At 42.0% G+C, this 20887-nt stretch overlaps 1 protein-coding gene across 1 annotated transcript; it reads right to left on the minus strand.

Annotated features, from left to right (window-relative positions):
• Nucleotides 1-843: 843 nt before the first annotated feature.
• On the minus strand, nucleotides 844-17255 carry PRPF18 (pre-mRNA processing factor 18). The gene is made up of 10 exons (XM_059847483.1): nucleotides 17106-17255; nucleotides 15526-15603; nucleotides 12513-12617; nucleotides 11158-11271; nucleotides 9232-9378; nucleotides 7464-7532; nucleotides 6605-6745; nucleotides 6097-6168; nucleotides 3786-3941; nucleotides 844-1467 (listed from the first exon to the last, which is right to left on the minus strand). The coding sequence occupies exons 1-10, from the start codon at nucleotides 17169-17171 to the stop codon at nucleotides 1387-1389; spliced, it is 1029 nt and encodes a 342-aa protein (XP_059703466.1). The 5' UTR covers nucleotides 17172-17255; the 3' UTR covers nucleotides 844-1386.
• Nucleotides 17256-20887: the final 3632 nt, after the last annotated feature.

A 20887-nucleotide genomic window follows, 5' to 3' on the forward strand; every position in this document is an offset into this window, starting at 1 on the left:
GTTACAAATGTTTCCACTGTAATAACGCCCCCAAAGAGTATCTGGACAGAGCACTTCAAAGAAAATCACCAAAAAGCACTGTTCATGAAACTCTTCCATGTTCTTGACATCTGCCCAGCTGCTCCCCACAAATCCCCATCTCCTCCCCAAAGGCCCTTCCCCCAGGAGACAGCGAGGTCTCATCAGCCTCATTTTATTACTTCTAAACTCTTGACATTTTCTCTGGGGTCAAACACTCCAGACTGAAAATCTCCTGTGTCCAAAGAAGCATTTCAGAATCTAAGAGAGTCTCCAGAAGAACCTGAATTTCTCCAAGACACTCCTCCCAACTCACATCCCCCAGTATCTCTCACTGTGTCACAGGACCCTGGGAACACCCAAGGGAGACAGGTCACTCCTTGAGAACAGGGCTCCAGTTCCTGCTCCAAGCTGCCAGCTGAGGTGAGGACCCAGACAAACCCATTCAATGGAATAGTGACACATTTCTTCAGGAAGTAGTTCTGCTCAAAACTAACAAAGTTTCAATATTTCACTGTTTACGCAGAATTAGACATCATCATTCCTATGAGTTTCCTCACTATTCCCAGTCAGGATACACAATGGTAAAGATTTATGGCTGCTAGAAATACTGTTCATGGTTATGGGAGGTCCTAATTATTTTCTCTGCAATGCCTAGCAGATTGAAAATTTTCTCCAGATGTACAAAAATGGATTTTGAAAGCCTCAAGAGCCATAAGATTACTTCCCCCAAGCCCAGAAGGTTTATATTAAAAATGTCGTTACCAAAAAAATAAAAAAGCCAAATCAGATGCATTCAAGATCAAAAACTCCTTGCACTGAGGCTGAGAAATATATAAACTTTTTTTTTTATTCCTGATAAATACCACATGAAAGATTAGCCAATAAAGTCCTTATATTTACAGAAATAACCAAGATTCAGATTCGACTGCTTCCCTCTAATCATCTCCCCACGTCAGTCTCCAATGCAGAAGCAGCCAAAAAAAAGCTCCACATATGCTCCTTGCAGGGCTGAGATTCATCTAAAGCTCTAAAATATGGGAAACAGTTCAATTTGCACAGTTCCCTGAATAACAAACTGAAATAAAAGCAGTTGTCATGTGCATTGTCCCTTGGTCATTGTCTTGGTCTTACACTCTTCAAAACCCATCCCTCTGCTGTACATTGGATGTGTTCAGAAAAAAACAGATTTCAAAATAAACCTTAATAAATGGGGCTTGGGAAAAGGAAGCTGTAAAAAAAAAAAAAAAATCCTTCTTTCTGCTTTTTTTTGCAAAGCCCACCCCAAGTTCTTGTTGGTGTTCAGGCTCAAAGTGCCTCTTGCATCCTCTGGATGTTGTGGCCCAAAATGTGAGTCCCAGCAGAGCCTCACAGAGCGTTGTACTCCACACATTTGGATGGGTCTGTTGGGAAGTGCTTCTGGCAAATGGTCATGAGCCTCTTCAGCCCCTAGGAAGTAACAAAACAAGGACAATCCTGTAATGAGGCTGCAGCTGTTGAACAAATTTAATAGCCTACAGTATTCTTAAGCTTAACAAGAAGAATTAAAAAGAAAAGGCTGCTATTTTGAGGTTGGGATTTTTATTTTGGTAGTTATTCTGTTTAAAGTTTGAGGTTCTCTTCAATATTAGAGGAGTTTGTGGCATAATCAAAAAGGCTTCAATCCCACCTGGTAAGATTCACAGTGAAGGATCACAGCAATTCTTTAATCCCTCTTTATCACCAAGGGAACAAATGATATCATAATTAAATATATTTACAAGCTGAATATTAAAATTAATTCTAAAGATCAAAATGCAATTTCAAAACAAGCTGCAGAGCCAAGGCAAGAATCAAACACTTCTCAGGAGGAGAACTGTGGACACAGGACATCACAGAGGCAATCAAAGAGAAAGGCAGAATGTGGACTTTTCAGTTCTTTCAAGGCATCAATTGCCAAAAACCAACATGACAGAAACCCTGTGATTATTTTCTTTCAAGTCACCCAGAAAAGTCTAACAAAGAATAAAGCCAACTGCTGTGGTGGAAGTGTAATTTAGCAGTGACACTGCACTCCAAGATGGCAGAGTCATGTCCCTGTCATGAGACTCTCCTCATGGAAGGCAGCTCCTCACTGAGGGAAGAGTGATTCACTAGGATGATGCTTTGGCCTCTCTCATGCAGGCAGCATGGAAAGTCTGTCCCAGCACCATAACAACTCCTCCTTTGGGATGTTCTCACTCCAGAGTGCTGCAATCAGGAACATGTTTGCTTCATGCAGCTGCTGGGAGCATGGGTAATAAATATCCCATGCTCCAGTTTGAACCAAACTTGTCAAACAAGACCCAAAAATCTAAAACCAACATAAAGAACATACATGTTTAAAGCCAACTTTGTCTTGGTGCTGCAGTGAGTTGAGTAATTGAAAAGCAGAGGTATGAAATTGTCATGGGAAGATGAACTCAAGGATTTCCTTGGCCAACAGAAGTAGCCCCAAAAGCAGAGAAGGGACAAACTGGGGAATTCACACACATCTCCCACTAGGTATGTTATGCTAAGAGAGACCAAGCAACACTCCAGAGTAGAGATCCTTCTGCTCCAGGAGTGGCAAATGGACAGAGAAAGCCAAGTATTGAGCAGTCTGGTCTGGAAGGTTCCCCTGCCAGGGGAGTTGGAACCTGACAGTCTCTGAAGCTCTCTTTCAATCCAAACCATTCTGTGATCCTTTGAATTATTCACCCTTATGACATGTGGATTAACACAGACCACAACAACATTATTTAGTTTAAAACTATTTCATCCATTAAATACTTCCAAGCATAACTGGAGCCTGTCTCTGAAGATGCATAATCCACATGCCAATTTTCACCTTACAAAGTAATTGGTCAAATTTAATTTGTCATCTCTGTGTCTGTAGGTCCCTGTGATTTCACAATGGTATTTTTTTCAGGTTATGCTATTGAAAACTAGAGTTGAAGAGAAACCAAAGATTATACTCATAGCCCAAATACAGGGAAACTCAGAGCAGAAGGGGAAGTTGCATTTTGCAAGCAATTTCCTTGCAGACATCTGCAGAAGCTGAAAAGCAACAGGAGTCCTGCTGCTGAAAAAGGAAGACATTTATAAATCTCCCCTAACAGGAGCTCTGAGCTCCATGATGCTGCTCTGGAGGCTTCAGAGTTAACCCAGAAGGTTTTTTTATCTCAATGAAACTGCAACTGGCAAGAGCCAAACACATTTTTAACAAAACCAAGAGAGAAGGTTTGTTTCCCCAGACCTGTCCACCCACTGTGTGGAAAGGACAGAGCAGAAAAACAGCACTGCTACTACTTCCACAGCCAGAAGTCCACATGAATATGAAGATGCCCAGGAGGAAGTTAACCTGGAATTCTGAGCCCAGATTCCTGACCTTATTAATGAATGCATTTATCTAGCTGCAGAAGTAGTCAGAAGGACTGAATTTTACAGTATTAAATTCTGTGCATGTTTAAAGCACGAGCTAAGCAGTGAGAGGCCTCAGGAGAATCAAGCCTGCCTTCACAGCTGCTTTGGTGCTCATGCAGGATCACAGCAGTCCAGAAAACCCATTAGACTGTTCCTGGCCCAGCACTGAAGACCCTCCAGGTCCAGGATGAGCTACTATTAACTGGATGTTATGCTTGACACAAACTAAACCCATCCATTTCTGGGACTTTTTGACCACGTCACCTGATGTTACCTTGACAAGGATGTTTCTCAAAGATCCCCCTACACAAGCAGACCTGCTGGATTTCCAAAGCTGCCATTACCTGGATGTATTTCCTTTGAGTTTCATCGTTGAGCACGTGGGCCACGTGCTTGGAGAAAATCTTCTCGCGCCCCGTGCGCGCGTGGATGCCGACCATGGTGACGCCGATGGGCCAGGGGGCGTTCCCAATGGCCATCTGCAGGTAGGCATCGTTGGCCTGGGGAGGGAAGGGCACCACTGAGCACCACAGCAACAGCACCACAGCAAGCTTTTCTGCACTGCCAGGTGCAGGTAAAGCCCCATTCCAGTGTCTCTGCATGGTATTAACCAACTGCACAACGCACCTTCCCACGTGGAACTCCGAGGGAAGTTTCAGAAGGGACTTTCCCTCATGAAAAAAAATTAATTGGATAAGGCAGTCTGCTTATCTTGACCAAAACTAAGGTTTACTGGGATTATTTTCAACTTAACTATCTCTGGTTAAATAAGGTTACATTTGTCACCATGCTTAAGGCCAGAGCAGTAGCAGCAATAAATCAATCAGGAATTTCCCCATCGAGAGCACAGATCCTCTTTTAAAGCTGTAACAGACAACATTCCTGGGGAAAAACAGGGATAAAACTCAAAGGGAAATTTAACAGAAAGAAAGGCAGAAAGGAATAGAACTATAGAGCTTAAACAAACCCAACATAACAACTGAGAAACAGCAAGTGGCAGATACAATTACAGAAAAAACCTGAAGGACGTGGAACAGGACATTCCTTCTCTATTAGAGAGCAGCTACAAAACTCACTGATAAAGAGTTCATTTATCACCTCCTATTCAGAAAGTGGACAATAAGAAGCAGCAATCATGACCAGTGGGTGCAGATTCTTTCCAGCTAGCACTGAACAAACTGGGAGGTGAATAATGAACAAGGCAGTGGTGGAAGACAGACCTAAAAGCAAATCTGAAGACATGACAGAGCTTAGTCATCAGCTGCATGGGCAGAATCTGAACAGCCTTAGTGAAATGCCTACTTGCTGACTTAAATATACTTATGTAATGAAACAGTGTGTGAACATGCAATTAAAGACCCTTGAAGGACTGTCACAACAGGGTTAATTAAGGCTGAGTGGACAACTTGCATTCTGGCATTTGCCTGCTGTCAACACATTGATTTCAAAATTAAAATTTTCCAAGCTTTTCAACTAACAAAGCAGCAAGAATTTGTGGCTGACAGTATTCACTAGGGTGCACAAAGCAAGCAGCAGGCAAAAGCAGACAGAAGACAAGAGTAGGAAAAAGAGGCAAGTCTCCTAGAAAGTAAAATTTAAAAGGATGTATCTGTAAAAGCATTAGCCTAATGTAAAAAAACAAAACAACAAAACATCCAATGTGTACTCAAGTCATCCAAAATCTCTGAGAAGTTTACTTAAAGGCAAGCACCTCCAGGAGAGAGAAGCACTGCTGATTAACCCGGAGATACACCACATTCCTGCATGCTCATTAGTTTGAGAAGGTATTGGAAAGGGAATTTCCACATAATGATGAAAACGAGGAGAAAAAAATGCTTCAAAATAAAATCCCACTATCATATATCCCACATGTTCAGTTCTGCTTCCAAATGATTTGGATTAAATTTGCCTTAGGCCACACAAAGTTTTTTTCAGCATCAAAAGCAGGATTGCTTGCTTACTTGACAAATTATGGCAAATCCTCACAAGAATAGTAAGAAATACGAGAAATTTAAAGGCAAAAGACAGCTCAGTTTCCTCTGCATATACAAGCTGCTTCAGCAAATGCTATTGGTACTTCAATTTCACTTTTGAAGGCAGCTACAAATAAAGCCTAACACTGCCTTTGATCTTGTGCCCCAAAGTACTTCTGCCATCTGCAGTGAGCAGACTTCATCCACAAAAATCTTCTCCTTAACTCACCTCAACCTCACCAGACCACTTAATGTGAGTGCAGACAAAGAAAGGGACAGGGCCTCATATTCAATAACTCAGTTTGCCTCAATTAATTCCTAATTAATTAATCATCAACACCCTATTACTATTCAATACCTTCATTTAACCTTAGAACATCAGGTTTCCCCTTGAGGAATGCCTCTGCAACTTAATGTACCCATCTCTGAGAAAAATTTTCTTCATGTTTACAAAGCTGTGCAGTTTCATCAACCTCAGAAGATCTTCTGTCAGCTGTGGATCAAACACTTCTTAGAGCCTAACATTTCACAGCCATTTTTTATTTTGTTGGGATAGATGTTGTATTTCCAGCTATGCATCTTCAAAATTAAAAAAAAAAATGGGAATGCTGAAGCAATAAACTCAATCTTTTACAACCAGACAGTGTGAACATGACAAAAGGAAAAGTACAAACAAACGTACCTTCACATATTCTCTTTGCAACATAAACTTAATAATATCTGTTATTGATTCTTTGATGTCTGCAGGAAGTGTCTACAGGAGAGAGGAGAAAGAAAAAAAAGACATTCACTTCAGAACAGCAGCTCAGAAAATCGTCTTACTCAGCATTTATGCAAAGTTTAGCAACTGCCCTTGCTTGAGGAGTTTCACAAAGGAAAACATGTTCATTATTCAGATGCAGGATCTGAAGAGGAGAGGTTAAGTGGTTACACCTGGTAGCTGATGGCAAAGTGCAAAATGCAACCCCCAATTTTCTGTCACGTTTGCAACCCAGGGATCAGGTGCTGCTTTAAACAGCTGGAAAAGCAGTGAGTGGGCAGATTTCACTGATTGAGATACAGTCAGAACAGGGTGTCAGGAGCTCTAGATACAGAAACTGTCACCAACTCGCTTATCCCCTCTCCTGGAAAGGGCCCTGATGCTGGGGACTTGGGAAGCAAGGCTGAAGAGGCATTTAGAGGTGATTCACCCTTTTGCGGAGCTTCCTGAAGAGCGGCCGCAGGTAGGACTCGGTCTGTTTCTGAGTGGCGCTGTTCAGCTTCCCCTGCACGCCCCGCTTCACGTAGTCCTCCCTGGCATTCAACTCCTTGGCCCAAACTCCCAGGAGGAACTGCAGGGAGCAAGCACATCTGTGTCATGCTGCCATCTACTGACAGAACAGAGGGCTAAGCAAGCAAGGCAAAGTGAGCTGTTTTGGAAATCCGAGTTAAGAAGGTAAAACCTTTTTCAGAAGGACAGGCAAGGAGGCATAGGAACAACTCTCTTATCTTAATGCACACACAAATTAAAGCTTCAGCTCTTGCTGTGACTTTGATTACCACAACAGTTACACAGGCACTGGCTGACTCAGCTGAGAGGCAACACAGGTTTCTTGCCAGGAAACAATTTCCTGCCATCCACTTCAACCTGTGGACTTCCTTTAAAACTCTCTAATTTCACTACCAGTATTAGGTGACATTCCAATTCAGCTTGCACTGTTCCAAGGAAACTCCTCCAAAGGTTTGATGCCACAGTACCAAACAGAGGCAGCTACGGACAACTGCCTCAAATATCACACGAAAATCAAAACCGTATTTATTTTGTCTGGAAAAGCGGGAGCAGATTTTGAAGAATGCTGCTCTCCCAAGAGCTCTTTCCCAGATTTGGCACAAGTCACTGTTGTGACTAACAAAGGCTGTGGAGTGCCGAGCATTTTTAAAAACCCACATCTTACACATAACATGTGAGATTTTCCACTCAAGCAGCTGAAACCCACCCTTCTACTCTTGAAATGCATCTGCATGGCAGTAATAATATGACACAACTACAGAATAATTAGAGCTTGTTACCTTCAAGAACTTGGTTATGATGTCCATATCATAGTGATCATCACCCCGTCCTAAGGATTCTCCCAAAGCCTGGAACAGGGGGAAAAGGGCCATTATTTCTACTTTGTATAGTCTGCCAGCACCACCACAGCAGAGCATGGTTCACTGCACCACCAACTGCAATAAATTCCACAAGAAATCCCAAACACTGGTCATGAAACAGCTACAAATGCTACTGAAATTCCTTAATCTATTAAAAACATTGACATCACAATAGCAATATGATTATTTCTGAAAAGTCAATGCAACAGTAATTCTTCAGTCATTAACTACTGAATTATTGGCATAATTAGCAGCTGTCTGATAGCACTGTATTAAGGGGAACTGTGGGTGCACTGCATTTTTTGAGATCCCCAAAGCCATCAATTAACCTAATTATTTTGTTATGCTATTTCAATTCTCTGGTGTACTGGGGCTTTTTATCATTTAATTGCAACTGTGAATTTGAGGGAACAAATTTTTAACAAAAAACCCAAAACCAAGCAACAAACCACTAAAAAAGCCCAGCTGTATGCTCCAATTCTCCACCAAAACCTCAAAACTGTAAATACTAACAGTAAGTTTTTATAAACATTTTCCAGTAGGTATAGTTCCATTTATAATCAATTTCCATTGCCCTCATGTTTCCAGAGTGAGTTTTATTTTTAAAAATCTCCTAGATTTGGAATCAAATTCAATGTAAGCTTTTATGCTCAAGGCAATGCAGCTAAAGTAAAATAAAATTAAGATGTAGTGTTTTCAAACTTTTTAGAATAAGATTGTTTGCATGGCTCAAACCAAGCCTGCCCTACTACCACAAAAAGGGGTTATTTTAAGAGCTAACAGATCAATAAAATTCAAGTCCAATACAACTGCTGCTACCCACTCTGGTACTGCAGTTATTTTAAACAAGAACCCTTGGCACTGTAACAAAAAACCCAGACTATTTTTTAATAATAATGTATTCACTTCAGCTTTCAGTTATAAATCATTTTATTTCTTAAACACACTTTGAAAGGATGAATGAAGATTAACTTCTGCAAAGAGTTTTGAAGATTAAGGGTAAAAGTCTTCAGCTCAAGTTAATGTGCTTTTCAAAACATTATCCTGAAACACCAGGTGCTGAGTGCATTTCCTGGCACTCACTCTCCACTCATTCACACAAACACCACAGGATTCTTTCAGAACAGAGCAGCCATTTGCACTCAAGTTTCTGGGACACATTATGTCTGCACTTATATTTCCTGTGGTCTCCCTCCTTCTGATGCTCTTTTTTTTTTTTTGTCCTAGATGTTTTCATATCAAATGTTCTTTCTCTGTATGCCTATTTTTCATTTATTTTGAGTTGTTCTTCCTTGTACAGGGAAAATTAATTGGTACTGACCTTATTACCCTCTCAAATATTCATTGCAAAGGCTTTGGCATTTATGACCATGTAATGTACTGGAATTCAATTCTCTACTTCTGAAATCCTGGAGAATGAAACTTTACTGTATCACTGTCTTTGCAGGCAACACCAGTCCCCTTTGGGATGAAGTGTTGAAAACAAAAACCACTTGAGTTTTCATTTGTCTCTTGTAGGCACCTACAGTGCAACTCCAGGCTTGGTAACCTAAATTTTCTCCTTAAGAATACTTCAGAATGCCTAAGTCACCTGTTGAAAAGAAGACAACTTTGTCTAAACAATCCTGAAGCTTCCTCACAGCAACATGCTACATCTAACATCCCCTAGTTATGACCTATCCCACACCTCTAGTTCTTCAATAGTAGTATTCTCCTCATGGACTTTCAGGTCATTCTGGGAGTCATCATCTCCTGCTTCTTGGCCACCCACAATTTCATTCAGATACTGCTGATCAATCTTATCCAAAGCAGCCTTCAGGTCATTTCTCAAGCCCTGGGAAACAGGAAAAAAAAAAAAAAAAAAAAAAAAAAGAAGAGAGAGACTGGTTTATAAAAAAACCCTCAAGTAAATAAAAGCAGTTCAGTACTGTCACTGTGAGCACCTAACTTCTGTTTAAGGTGCAAATTCTGTAAAAACACACATAAGGGTTTAGTGTTGTTGGAATTTAACTGAACTCCAACAACAGTTTCTTTCTGCTTCAGCACTTAACAAAAAGCAGGTGCATGAACTTCTGAAGCACTCATACCTATGAAAAATACTTTTTACAGTATTTTCACCAAAAAAAAAAAGCCTGGAGGATGGAATCAAGCTCTAGGACTTTCTTCAAATCATTTTCTCCAAGCAATGCACTGAACCACCCCAAAATAAATGAAAACCAGACCATAACTATCATCAGCTCTTCACATCTGCCCTGAAAAAAAGCTGTAAATAAATCTCACTCCTTCAGTGCCAGACATAAAACAATAATGTTGCTTCCTTTTATTACAAATTATTTAAACATAGCAGAATGTTTTATCATAGATTTACTCCTTAAAACCCTCAACTTTAGAAGAGGTGACTAAAAAACCAGAATCAGTTTAAAACTATATATAAAGTTAAAAGGTTCTTTCAAATAGAACCTTTGAAATAGAACAAAACTCACCTTAACCACAATTGAAAGATTTGCCTGCTCATCTTGAGACATGAAATATACAGGTCTGTAAATGAGTATGACATTTCTTACCCTCAGATAAATTCAGCTACTCCACAGGGAATGGATATGCACAGTTACTTCCCCTCTTCCATCATCATACTTAGCTGTCTGAAGCATTTCTATTAATCATTTAGTTACTCTAAAAATGTCTGAACCACAAGGCTGATTGACTCAGCAACATGCAGAATCCCCCTAGACAGCAACAGGAGTGACTGAAACGTAACAAAAATCCAGCACAACCCTATTTATGGGCTCTCTATTTCCTAATCCTGCTCCTGTGATCAATGTCACTGGAGGGGAAGCTTCCATTAGCAGAGCTTTTATTTCTAGATCTGTTTATCTTTCTTTTAAAGACTTGGAGAGGAAAAGGCTTCCCTTTTGTGGGCAGCCCCAGGAAAGACATTTAAAACAATTCAGTTTGCCACAAATTAGGGAAGAAAATGCAAATTGGCACTCTGTTAGTAAGGCTGTAAATTTGGTTAACAGTGAATGCAAACCAAACCTCAATTCTATCTCCTCACTTAACTGATCATTCCTTAAGACAAAATGAATAAATTAATTTTATCTTTAAGTCAGTTTTTGAGTTGATGGCTACTTTAAAGGGAAGGGGGAAATTATGATACTTCCATAACAAGTTATAGCTCTGGAATCCAAGGATTTGAAAAATCATTTCTATCCCAGAGAGACAGTATGCAGTCCCGCTCTTAGTTACCTGTGCCTTCTCAGGGTGCACATAATCACAAACACAGGATTACTGTAACAGTAAATGACTTCTCTGCTCATTAAAAAAGCAGGGGCAGAACAAGCTGGGGTATTAGTGACACCTGAAGGCCCCTTTGCCAGCTGTAAAGGGCCTGGAAGGTTTCTAGGGCTGAATTCTGTAACTTAATTGGAATTGTGCACAAAACTCTGATATTTAACATAGTTCCTCACAAAAAAGAATAAAGACACAAGAGCCCATATTCTCTTTGTTGTCTATTACCCCCTCCTCCTGAAAATTAACAGCTACTGAAAATAATTTTCAGGAACTTTTCTAGGGTTACTTACACCATGAATAAGTAACTAAGAGCCAGGGTTACCTTGTTCACTTCAGGTGCAAGAATTTCTATCTTCCTCAGACGTTGAAATGCATCATAATCTGTTTCTCCAAACAGCCTGATGGGCTCACCCCTCTCTCGTAACCTCCTGATAACCTGCAAAGAATCAAAGCACTCCCTGATGCATAAAGGAAGCAAAATAAAATCCAGAATGACAGATTTATTTACTTTGCTTAGAATAACAAGCTGAGCTAGACTGGAGAGGAAATGGCAATATTTTAAGCAGTCAAAAAATGTTCCAGACACTTTACAATCTAAATATAAAATTCCCACGGTATTTCAGTGAAAGGTCATTCCAAATATTGCTGATCCAAATTTTGCATAACATCCCAGGTTGTTTGATACAGCCAAACTTCTTCCTGCTCTGACTTGTTCAAACAAATACACAAAAATCCTCCCTCTGGCAGAGCTTAAAAACCATTTTCAAAAATCACAAAGGAACTTGACAATAATCTCACTCACCTATTTGTCTTGGCAATAAAAATAAGAGCTGTGCTGCAGGTTGTCCCAGCACAGCTACGAGATGATCTGCTGAAAACCCCCACCATTAAGCATCTGGGAAATATGAAGTCCCAAAATCGAATGGGATAGTTACTTTAAAAGTAAATAAAACAGAACTGAAAAAGCCTCCCTCAACTTGATTCAAACCTCAAACCAAATATAAAACCAACAACCCCCATTACAAGTCCTGTAAAAACCTGAATATCCTGACAAAATATGGGGAGGTGTGACATGCTTGGATGACCTCAACTGTGAATTTCAGTATTTCCAAGATTCCAGTGTACTCTGTACTTCTGAACTTCCTGCTTCTGCTTTGGGGTGTGGATCTGTTTGTGAACTTAAATCCACACAGGCATTTTTACCCTTAGAAAAGGCAAAGAACATCCCAGCTGCTCTGGCTTTAGGACTGTTCCTTCTAGAGGCTAAGGTGAACTTCCAAAACTTGGTTTCTGAATTTGTGCTCAGACCAACAAGTTACAAAGAAAAGAAGCTCAGGGAAAAATAAACCTTGGAAAAAGTCAGCATGCCATCTTCAATGCTATCCAAGAATAATGCTGATATTCAGGGTATCTCTCTGAAAGAGCTGTAAAATGTTATAAAATATCTGTGTAAATCCCTGTAACAGAGGCTCTACCCATCTGCACCTCCCTATGCATTCAATTGGACAGCAGAGCCCTGATAAGCAAAGATGATCATTAACTGCTGACTGCAAAAAGCTTATTATTAAGTAAAACTGCCATAAAAAGTACAGTTCACTGGATGAAACAGCCCTAACAAGAAATTTCAGGTGCATTTGCTGTAAACTCAAGGAGTCAGTTTATGGTTTTTGACTTTACCTCCTGTCTGGAAAGAGTCATTGGTAACTTTTCCTCTGCCAGTTCGAGTTCCAGCACTGGATTTGATGTAGCCAGTGGTTTCTCCTCCTCTTCCTGCTGCTGTACCTACATTGAACAGACAAAGTTACTCATGTGCAATGGAAACAAATACACATATTGATGGGAAATGATGGCAAGATACAGAACTCTGGAACACAGACTTTAGTATGACTCAATAAACCTTTAGTTTCATTGTTTTATGGTTTTATGGTCCATAATTGCATCTCACAAAACAATAAAAGTTCTTGAAAGCATCAAGAACTAACACTTCTGCAGGTTGCAGGAAGCGCTCTCTCCAGCAAACAGAAAGGACAATTGCTGAAGTTTGGCTGTCACTTTAGCAGGCAGATGCCAGCAGTGGTGCCAAAAATAGCAAATCCACCCTCTACCTGTTGATTCCTGCCCCAGTTCCATCCTACCTACCCATACAAGACCACGTGCATCAATGTGTGATGAACCAGAAGGGAGAAATTATTCAAACAGAAAATACTCTGACAAACACAAATACTGGTACTGCTCCCAGCCTGCTTCACTTCCTCATCCAGCTCCCAGCACATGCACAGACAGAAGGAGAGGAAGGAAAATCCCACAGCAGGGTGAGAGTGGAGCTGCCTCCTCCAGGGTCAGTGTCAGTTACAGGGTTTATGACCTGCAGCTACAGCAAGCTGAGCACAGTTAGCAGTGATCCACAGTTTCTGTTGGGTTTTGAGAGGTAATGAACCTCTCCAACCTTGTTTTAGGTAATGCACCTCCCTAACAACCTTATCGGTTTCTTACAGGTTAAAAAAAAAAAAAAAAACCAAAACAAAAAAGACACAACTCCTCATAGGAACAGGGTATCTTTAACGACTCCTCTTAGTCTAAAAGAAGGTCCCTGAATCAAATAGAGCATCCCTTCTTCATTATTCAGTATTTTAATAATGCAAACCAACTCTTGGATCAAAGTAACTTTGAGACAGCAGCCATGTAACTACAGCTCCCTGTATAAGCTCAAATTCAACAATTCTGACAGCAGGAGCAGATTGCTGGTGGCAGTATTCCTATAATAAGGAAATATCTTCAGTGCCCACTCATATCTTGTTTATTCTTAATTCACTTCCTTTTTGTACTTGCTAAAAGGGAAACAACCCAAAGAATGCTAGAGCAGCCTGCAGCATTCCCTGTGCATGGACAGCCTGTATTTGGGTTGATCACTCTGAGGAAGGTACTGGACAGAATTTTTTTTATTATTTTTAATAGGCTTTTCATTCTTTCAGGGCACAGTGCCAGCCTTGCTCAGGTGTCAGTGTGACTCTGTGTGGATGGATCCACCCCTGGAGCTCCAGCTGCAAGATTCAGCCACAAATCTACATTCAATGTTATATTAGCAAACACAGGGAAAAAAAAAAAATCAATCCTACAAGTACAAATGTTTGGAATGAACAAGGGAAAGACAATTAAATCAATGTTTAACACATAAAGGGAGGGGGAAAATAAAATTTCCATCAATGCAGGGAAGGAGGAATTGACAGGGGACAGAAAATATGGAAGAAGGTGTCAATTTAATTTTTTTTAATATAGTTCCAGAGCAGAAGGATACATACAAATTTTAACTTACAAACATTCTTGAAATCATAAAGAGATAGCAGCACTGGAAGAAAAGATTTGATCCATTCTGTCAGCTGGACTCCAAGTTATAAGCAGTATCTTTACCACTGTTATTTTGTTTCAGTGCTTTCTTCAAGCAAGTGAAATTATTCCAACTTATTAAGTCTAAGCAAAGTAAAAAAAAAAGCACCTGCATTTAAAAGGAAATCAGTCTGTGTTCCATGTCTCATTAACAGAGTAAAGAACCAATGCAGAAATCTGGGAGGCTCTAAAAAGATACGAAATTTAACAAAGTAACTTATTTTAAAACCATTGTCAGGGTTGCATTTCACACCCAAACTGGTGCTGCAGCAGCACAGGTAACTCCACTTCAACCACATCAGGTTCTGAAGAACTCAAGCTATTGCTCAAGAGGCACCAGGCAGGCATGTGCCCTTGGAAGAGCAGCTGGATTCCCAGAGCTTTCCCATGACTTTATGCTGCGCGTTCCCAGAATCGTTTTGGCACTGATGTTCAAATGTGCACAAACAGATCAAGGTTTCAGAATAAGTCACTAACTGGGTAAAGGTCACTTGAAAACAAAGCTCCTATTTGTGCCCTCTAACAGCAAACAAGATTATGAAACTGTCTTCCCCAGGGAATGCATCCCCCTCCCAGACACCCCATCAGGCAGGCAGGCAGGCACACACACTTGTAAAAGACAACAGCATTCTTTCCATTTCAGGAAACTCTTGCCCTGACACCATTACAAGGCAGATAAAGCCTTCCAGATCACCCATTTGTTGCAAAATGCCCCCGAGGTTACCAATTGTTTCTAATATTTCTGCCAGCAAGAACATAAATGCTGTTGTTGCACAGCTTCAGTGCTGGGTGGTTAATGGCCAAAACCCAAATACAAATTTAGGAGAGCTGGCAGATCTTTTTGATGCACACCCACACTATACCGATTTCTTTTGGACATTTTGACAATGAAGATCAGATAAAATTATCCAAATGTATCCATTTTTCTCAGTAAGGGGAGGAAGGTGGCTGTATCAGATCCAGTGTTCATGCCTAACAGCACAATTTAATAAGAAAGGAAGACAAGCTTTGATCCCGAGCCACTTCATGCTTTTCACAAATAAAAACAAACAAACAACAAAAAGAAACAAAAGGCAAACCATAACACAAACTTAAGTAGCTGTATGTCATGCATATCTTTTCCTGCATTGAAAATGGTTTTGGAAAGTCATACCTCTCCAGGTGGCTTCTCATTTACAGGCTAATGTATAACATTAACAGATTGAACAAAGAACAACAATTATCATTAACAACATTGATATTGTTGATAAAAAAAATGCAGACTTCAAAATAAACACACCAAGTCCTGGAAGAACAATTTCCATACCTTGTAGCCACATCTCTGGAAGTAGGCCTCCTCTTCCTTTTTAGCTAACTCACTGCGTTTGAAATACTTCTTATTGCCCTAAAAGAGAGGAGAGTTGTTACCAGTTCACATTTTTGCATGGTTGAGCAAAAACGGCTCAAACTTTCTTACTTGGCTTGGTGAATTCAGCTACATCCTTTCCCAGAGATGCCTAGCAGGAAGCACCTCTGAAATCAGCAATACAGAGTTACTTTGCAGGATATATGTATAAGCAGAATTAAAAGTACAATGTGCTTGCCAGCACTTTAGAAAACCCAAACTTTTTGTCATGTGGTCTCTAGTGTAAAGCTTCACTCCAGATGTGCACAACCAGGCCCAGGCTGTTTAGATAAATCATACTGAACACATCATTTGACATTCAATCAAGGAGGTGGGAGAGATCACCTTTATACACAGTATTTTATAAGCTTGCTTGGAGGAGCTTTGTAGGAATGTGCCTGAACATTTCTACATTCCAGACATTCCAGGCACAGAACAGCTGGAAAGTGTGGTCACCCCAAAAGCATTTTCCCTGATTAGTACAAACTACAACTTCTTCCTTCATGCTTTGCCTGACATACAACGGCCTCTGACCGCAGCTCCCTCCTTCAGCCTCTGATGCCAAACCTCAAAACCAGACACCCCTGAAAGGGGCTCTGCTGTACTGTGGGGTTTTGAGGCACACACCCTGCTCCCACCCCTGCCTGGGTATGGGGTTTTTAGGCACACACACAGAGCTCACACCCTGCCTGTATATGGGGTTTTTAGGCACACACACACCACTCACACACTGCTCCGGGTATGGGGTTTTGAGGCACACACACACCACTCACACACTGCCTGAATATGGGGTTTTTAGGCACACACACACACACACAGAGCTCACACCCCTGCCTGGGTATGGGGTTTTTAGGCACACACACAGAGCTCACACCCTGCCTGTATATGGGGTTTTTAGGGACACACACACCACTCACACCCTGCCTGTATATGGGGTTTTTAGGCACACACACACACACCACTCACACCCTGCCTGTATATGGGGTTTTTAGGCACACACACACCACTCACACACTGCCTGTATATGGGGTTTTTAGGCACACACACAGAGCTCACACCCTGCCCGGGTATGGGGTTTTTAGGCACACACACACACAGAGCTCACATCCTGCCCGGGTATGGAGTTTTTAAGCACACACACACATAGAGCTCACACCCTGCCCGGGTATGGATGGAACCTGGCTGTGGGCAGGAAAGAAACCACACTCTGCTCACCAAAGTTCGCACTGACTTCTCCCATCCCCCGGTGCCCGAAATAAACTGAACCAGCCTCAAAAGCCCATGGAACACAGGGCTGAAGCCAGGCTGCGCCCCCGCTCCCAAACTCCTCCTGGCTCCTGCCCGATCCCATCCTGGCTCATCCTGGCTTTGGGAAACCCGGCCCCGGGCCGCTCCGCGCCCCCTTCCCGGGCCCATCCCAGGCCGCTCCCGCCTCACCCCCGCCCCCCTCCCCCGGGCCCACACCCCGGGCGGCTCCTGCTGTCCACGCCGCCCGCCCTCACCCCCAGGAGCTCCTTCTCTTCCAGCTGCTGACGCTTCCTGCTGATCTCCCTCTTCAGGATGTCCATGGCGGCCTCGGGAAGCAGCGCAGGAAAACAACACCGTCACTTCCGGGGAGGCCGCGCCGCCGCGCGGCGCCCCCTGGTGGCTGGGAGGAGCGGCGGGATGGGCGGCGTGTCAGCCCTTCTCCCGAGTGACGAGTGACAGACGAGAGGAGATGGCCTAAATTGAGCCAGGAGAGGTTTAGAATGGTTATTAGGAAAGGTTTGTTCAGTATCTATGTAATCTCATACTGTTGTTGGAAGCAGATTATTTAAAGTGAAACACAGACGGTATAATGACAGTAATTATGAGACAGAGCCAAAATATAGCTGCTTTGTATCAGGGAATGTAGCAAAAGAGGTGGAATATGATGTTCACAGGGGTCTTTCCCTGTTTTAGTACAGCTGGTTTTACAAAAGGGTGCTTGACAGGTTCTTTAAAGAGAGTCTGCGTGCAATTTATTCAGCTGTCTTCTCTGTTTAGCTTGAAAAATCTTTGGGGAAAAGTCTCTCTGACTGTGTTTGTACAGTGCCTCGTGCAATGGGCCTTGGTTGCAGATGACAGCTAATATCAGATAAATCACGGCCTCAGGAAAAATTTCTTCTCCAAAAGGGTTGTCAAGCACTGGGACAGGCTGCTCAGGGAAGTGGTGGAGTCACCATTCTGGGAGGTATTGAAAAGATATGTCGAGGTGGCACCTGGGGACGTGGTTATTGGTGGACTTGAAGGGTTAATGATTGGATTTGATGCTTTTAGAGATCTTTTCCAACCTAAATGATTCAGTGAGGCTGGTTACTGGCCAGCCACACAGGATGCAAATGCCATGTAGGAAGGTGGGATGCCTGTGATATCTGGTGTCTGCTTCCTTCAGGTCTTGAGGCAGCTGGTAGGGACTGAGCTCCTTAGAGTGCACACCCCAGAGCTAAATGCTTTTGTCATCGGCCTCTCACCATTTGTGACACAGGCAGCAACATCAAGAAATCTCTTGTTTTCGTTATTTGCCTGATTTTCTCCAGCTATTTCCACCCTGTGGCTTGTGAAGTCCAAAAGATCCAGAAAACCAAAAAAGCTTTGAAGAATGAGTAAGAACTCTTCTCAGATGTTTTTTCACCTTTAGGTCCTCACAGATTTTTTCCTTGTCTTTCCCCATTGTAAGCTCCATTGCTTCAGCAGCTTTTTGGAGAGTTGTAACCACAACTGGCTTTTCACCCACTTTAGATAACCTGAGCTGTGTGTCATGTCTCTTCCTTGTAGAAAATGGCACAGTGGTTTACAGGGGTTGTTTAACCCCAGGCTGGAGGGTTCTGGATTTAGAAGTCATGCTCTGCTTTACCTCAGGCTTGAATGCAATTGCTTTGCAATGAGGAAGCAGGAACAGCCCTCCTACGCTTCTCACAGCTCTCTAAAAGGAAATTATATCACATCTGATGGTGATGGCATCCAAGAATGTCTCTGTATGAGTCCTGGGGGAATGTGCCCACATTTGGGTAAGGGCATAAGTCAGGAGGCTGGAGGAATACTCTGTAGTGGACTTTATGGTAAAGGAATCCAGATGCTTGTATCAGAGTGCCAGCTGCCCCCTCATTTACTCTAGAGTACACACAGCCTTAGATCTTGCTTCATTTCCTGCTCCAGTCTCTCACTGGCCAGGTTTTGGCAGGGATACAGGTAATTTTCTTCCTAGTACCTAGTGCAGTTCTGTGGTTTGGATCACATATGAGAATAACTGATAACACACTGATGCTTTAGTTTTTGCTAACATGAATTTATACTAAGTCAAGGACTTTTCAGCTTCTCATATCCTGCCAGCAATGAGACTGGGGAACACAAGGCAGCCAGGACAGCTGACCCCAGCTGACCAGAAGGATAGTCCATACTGTATGCATCACACTCAGTATATAAACTGGGGGGAAAGTTGGTTGGGGGCTGCTGCTCAGGAACTGGGCATCACCACCTGCTGGGCATCACTCAGCAGGTGGTGAGCAATTGCATTGTGCATCACTTGTTTTGTATATTAGTTTGTTTATTATTATTATTATTGTTATTATTATTATGATTACTATTACTATTATTCCTTTGCTGTCCCATTGAACTGTCTTTCAATCCAGAAGTCTTCTCACTTTCACACTTCCAATTCTCTCCCACATCCCTCTGTGGCTGGGGAAGAGTGACAGAGAGCCTGTGCACCATTGAGGATTAAACCATGACAGACATTGTATCTCAGTTAGAGACAGTCCAAAAGGAAGGAGGAAAGCCAACTCACACACAGTATTTGTGAGAAAGATACAGTTACTGTCAGGTGACCCTTAGACCAAAGATCCCCCGGGTTGTTGTTTTTTTTTTTAAAACAAAAAAGGTGTCAGGGAGGGGTAAAAGGGACAAAGAAGCAGCTGATTAGTTTATGTTGGTGAAACAACTTTGGCAAGGTTGGAAAGTAATGCTGTACCTCTAAAAGTGGCCTAAAAGTTCACTACTGATGATTTAACTTTCCACAATTGCTCTTTTTCCAGTACTTCTGATTCTGTGCTCTCTGGCATTCCAAATCAAAGCATCCTGTATTGTAAATCCCTTCTGTGATCAAGACTTTGTCTTGTCCTATGGAGAAGTGGCAGTCTACAGAGTACTGCATCTCCCAAAAGAGTTACTGTATGCTTGCAAATATGTAGTTATGTTGGTTCTGGTTTTTTTTGAGGACATTCACCAATATCTCCCCAAACAAACAGGAAAGAGAGAAAAAAATCTTTGGTGCCATTCATCCATTTGAGATTTCTCTTTTTGAAGGGATTTCAAAACCTTCTAATCTATAAGAAGAGGTGCTATCTTTTTTCTTTCACTGATACCTCATTAAGAGATCCACTCTTGCTTCCTATCTGATCTCCAGGATGGCAAATCTGTTTGACTCCTCTTTGCCTTGAGGTCAGGGCAGCATTTTCTGAGGGACATGGATTGTTGAGATGGCTGGGTCATGTCTTGACTGGACACAGTTCAAAGCTCCTCTGTTCCTCAGAACATCTTCCTGAGGCAATATCTGAGCTGGCAATTCGCTATGGTGCCTGCTTACCTCGTTATGGATCTTGCATCCTCTGACTGTCTCCATTCACATGTGCTCCTTGGCTCTAGGGTGGGTATCTGGAGCTCCACTTGCTGGACAAAATCATGGTGCTCATGAAAGCTCACAGTGTGAGATCTCATCCTTGGATCACGTAGTGGAAACTGCAAAAGGATTTCTCCAAGTCGACACCATTCTGAGGAGCCCTGAGAGTGTGGAAACTGTTTAACTGTGTTGTGAAGGCAGACAATTCCTTCCCTGTGCCAGTCCCTCATCCATGCAATGATCCCTTAGATGACATCACTGTATAAGGTATTTTTAACACAGTGAAATGTGTGCTTTTCCAGCTGTATTTCAAATTATCAGTTTATCAGACATGGCATTACTCTACTCATTAAAGTCAATTAGATCATTGCTATAAATCCAAAGCTTGACTATTTGTTTTCTTCTGCTCCTGTTTTGCTTTTCAGGGCAGTCCTTCTGGTTTGGTAGCACCATGGCTGTGTATTTCTGTCTCTCATGTGATTGATAAATATGATATTTGCTGTCAGGGCCGTAGTCAGGCCTTTAAGCTCTTTCAAAATCATTTGCAGAGTCTTGAGAGCTTCCAGCAACTGAGCTTGGGTCTGGAAGCAATAGTGTTACCCACATTTTCCCTAGATCCAAGTTTCTGCAGACCTCTGGAACAACCCC

This window comes from Haemorhous mexicanus, chromosome 5 (genome assembly GCF_027477595.1).
Source record: "Haemorhous mexicanus isolate bHaeMex1 chromosome 5, bHaeMex1.pri, whole genome shotgun sequence".
Taxonomy (NCBI): Eukaryota; Metazoa; Chordata; class Aves; order Passeriformes; family Fringillidae; genus Haemorhous; species Haemorhous mexicanus.

Coding starts and splice junctions, on each gene's coding strand:
- PRPF18 (XM_059847483.1), bottom strand. CDS start 17,171: ATGGACATCCTGAAGAGGGAGATCAGCAGGAAGCGTCAGCAGCTGGAA. Junction 12,618..15,525: donor TCCAGAGATGTGGCTACAAG/GTATGGAAATTG, acceptor TGTTCAATGTAG/GTACAGCAGCAGGAAGAGGA. Junction 3,942..6,096: donor TGCAAAGAGAATATGTGAAG/GTACGTTTGTTT, acceptor TTCCCTCCCCAG/GCCAACGATGCCTACCTGCA.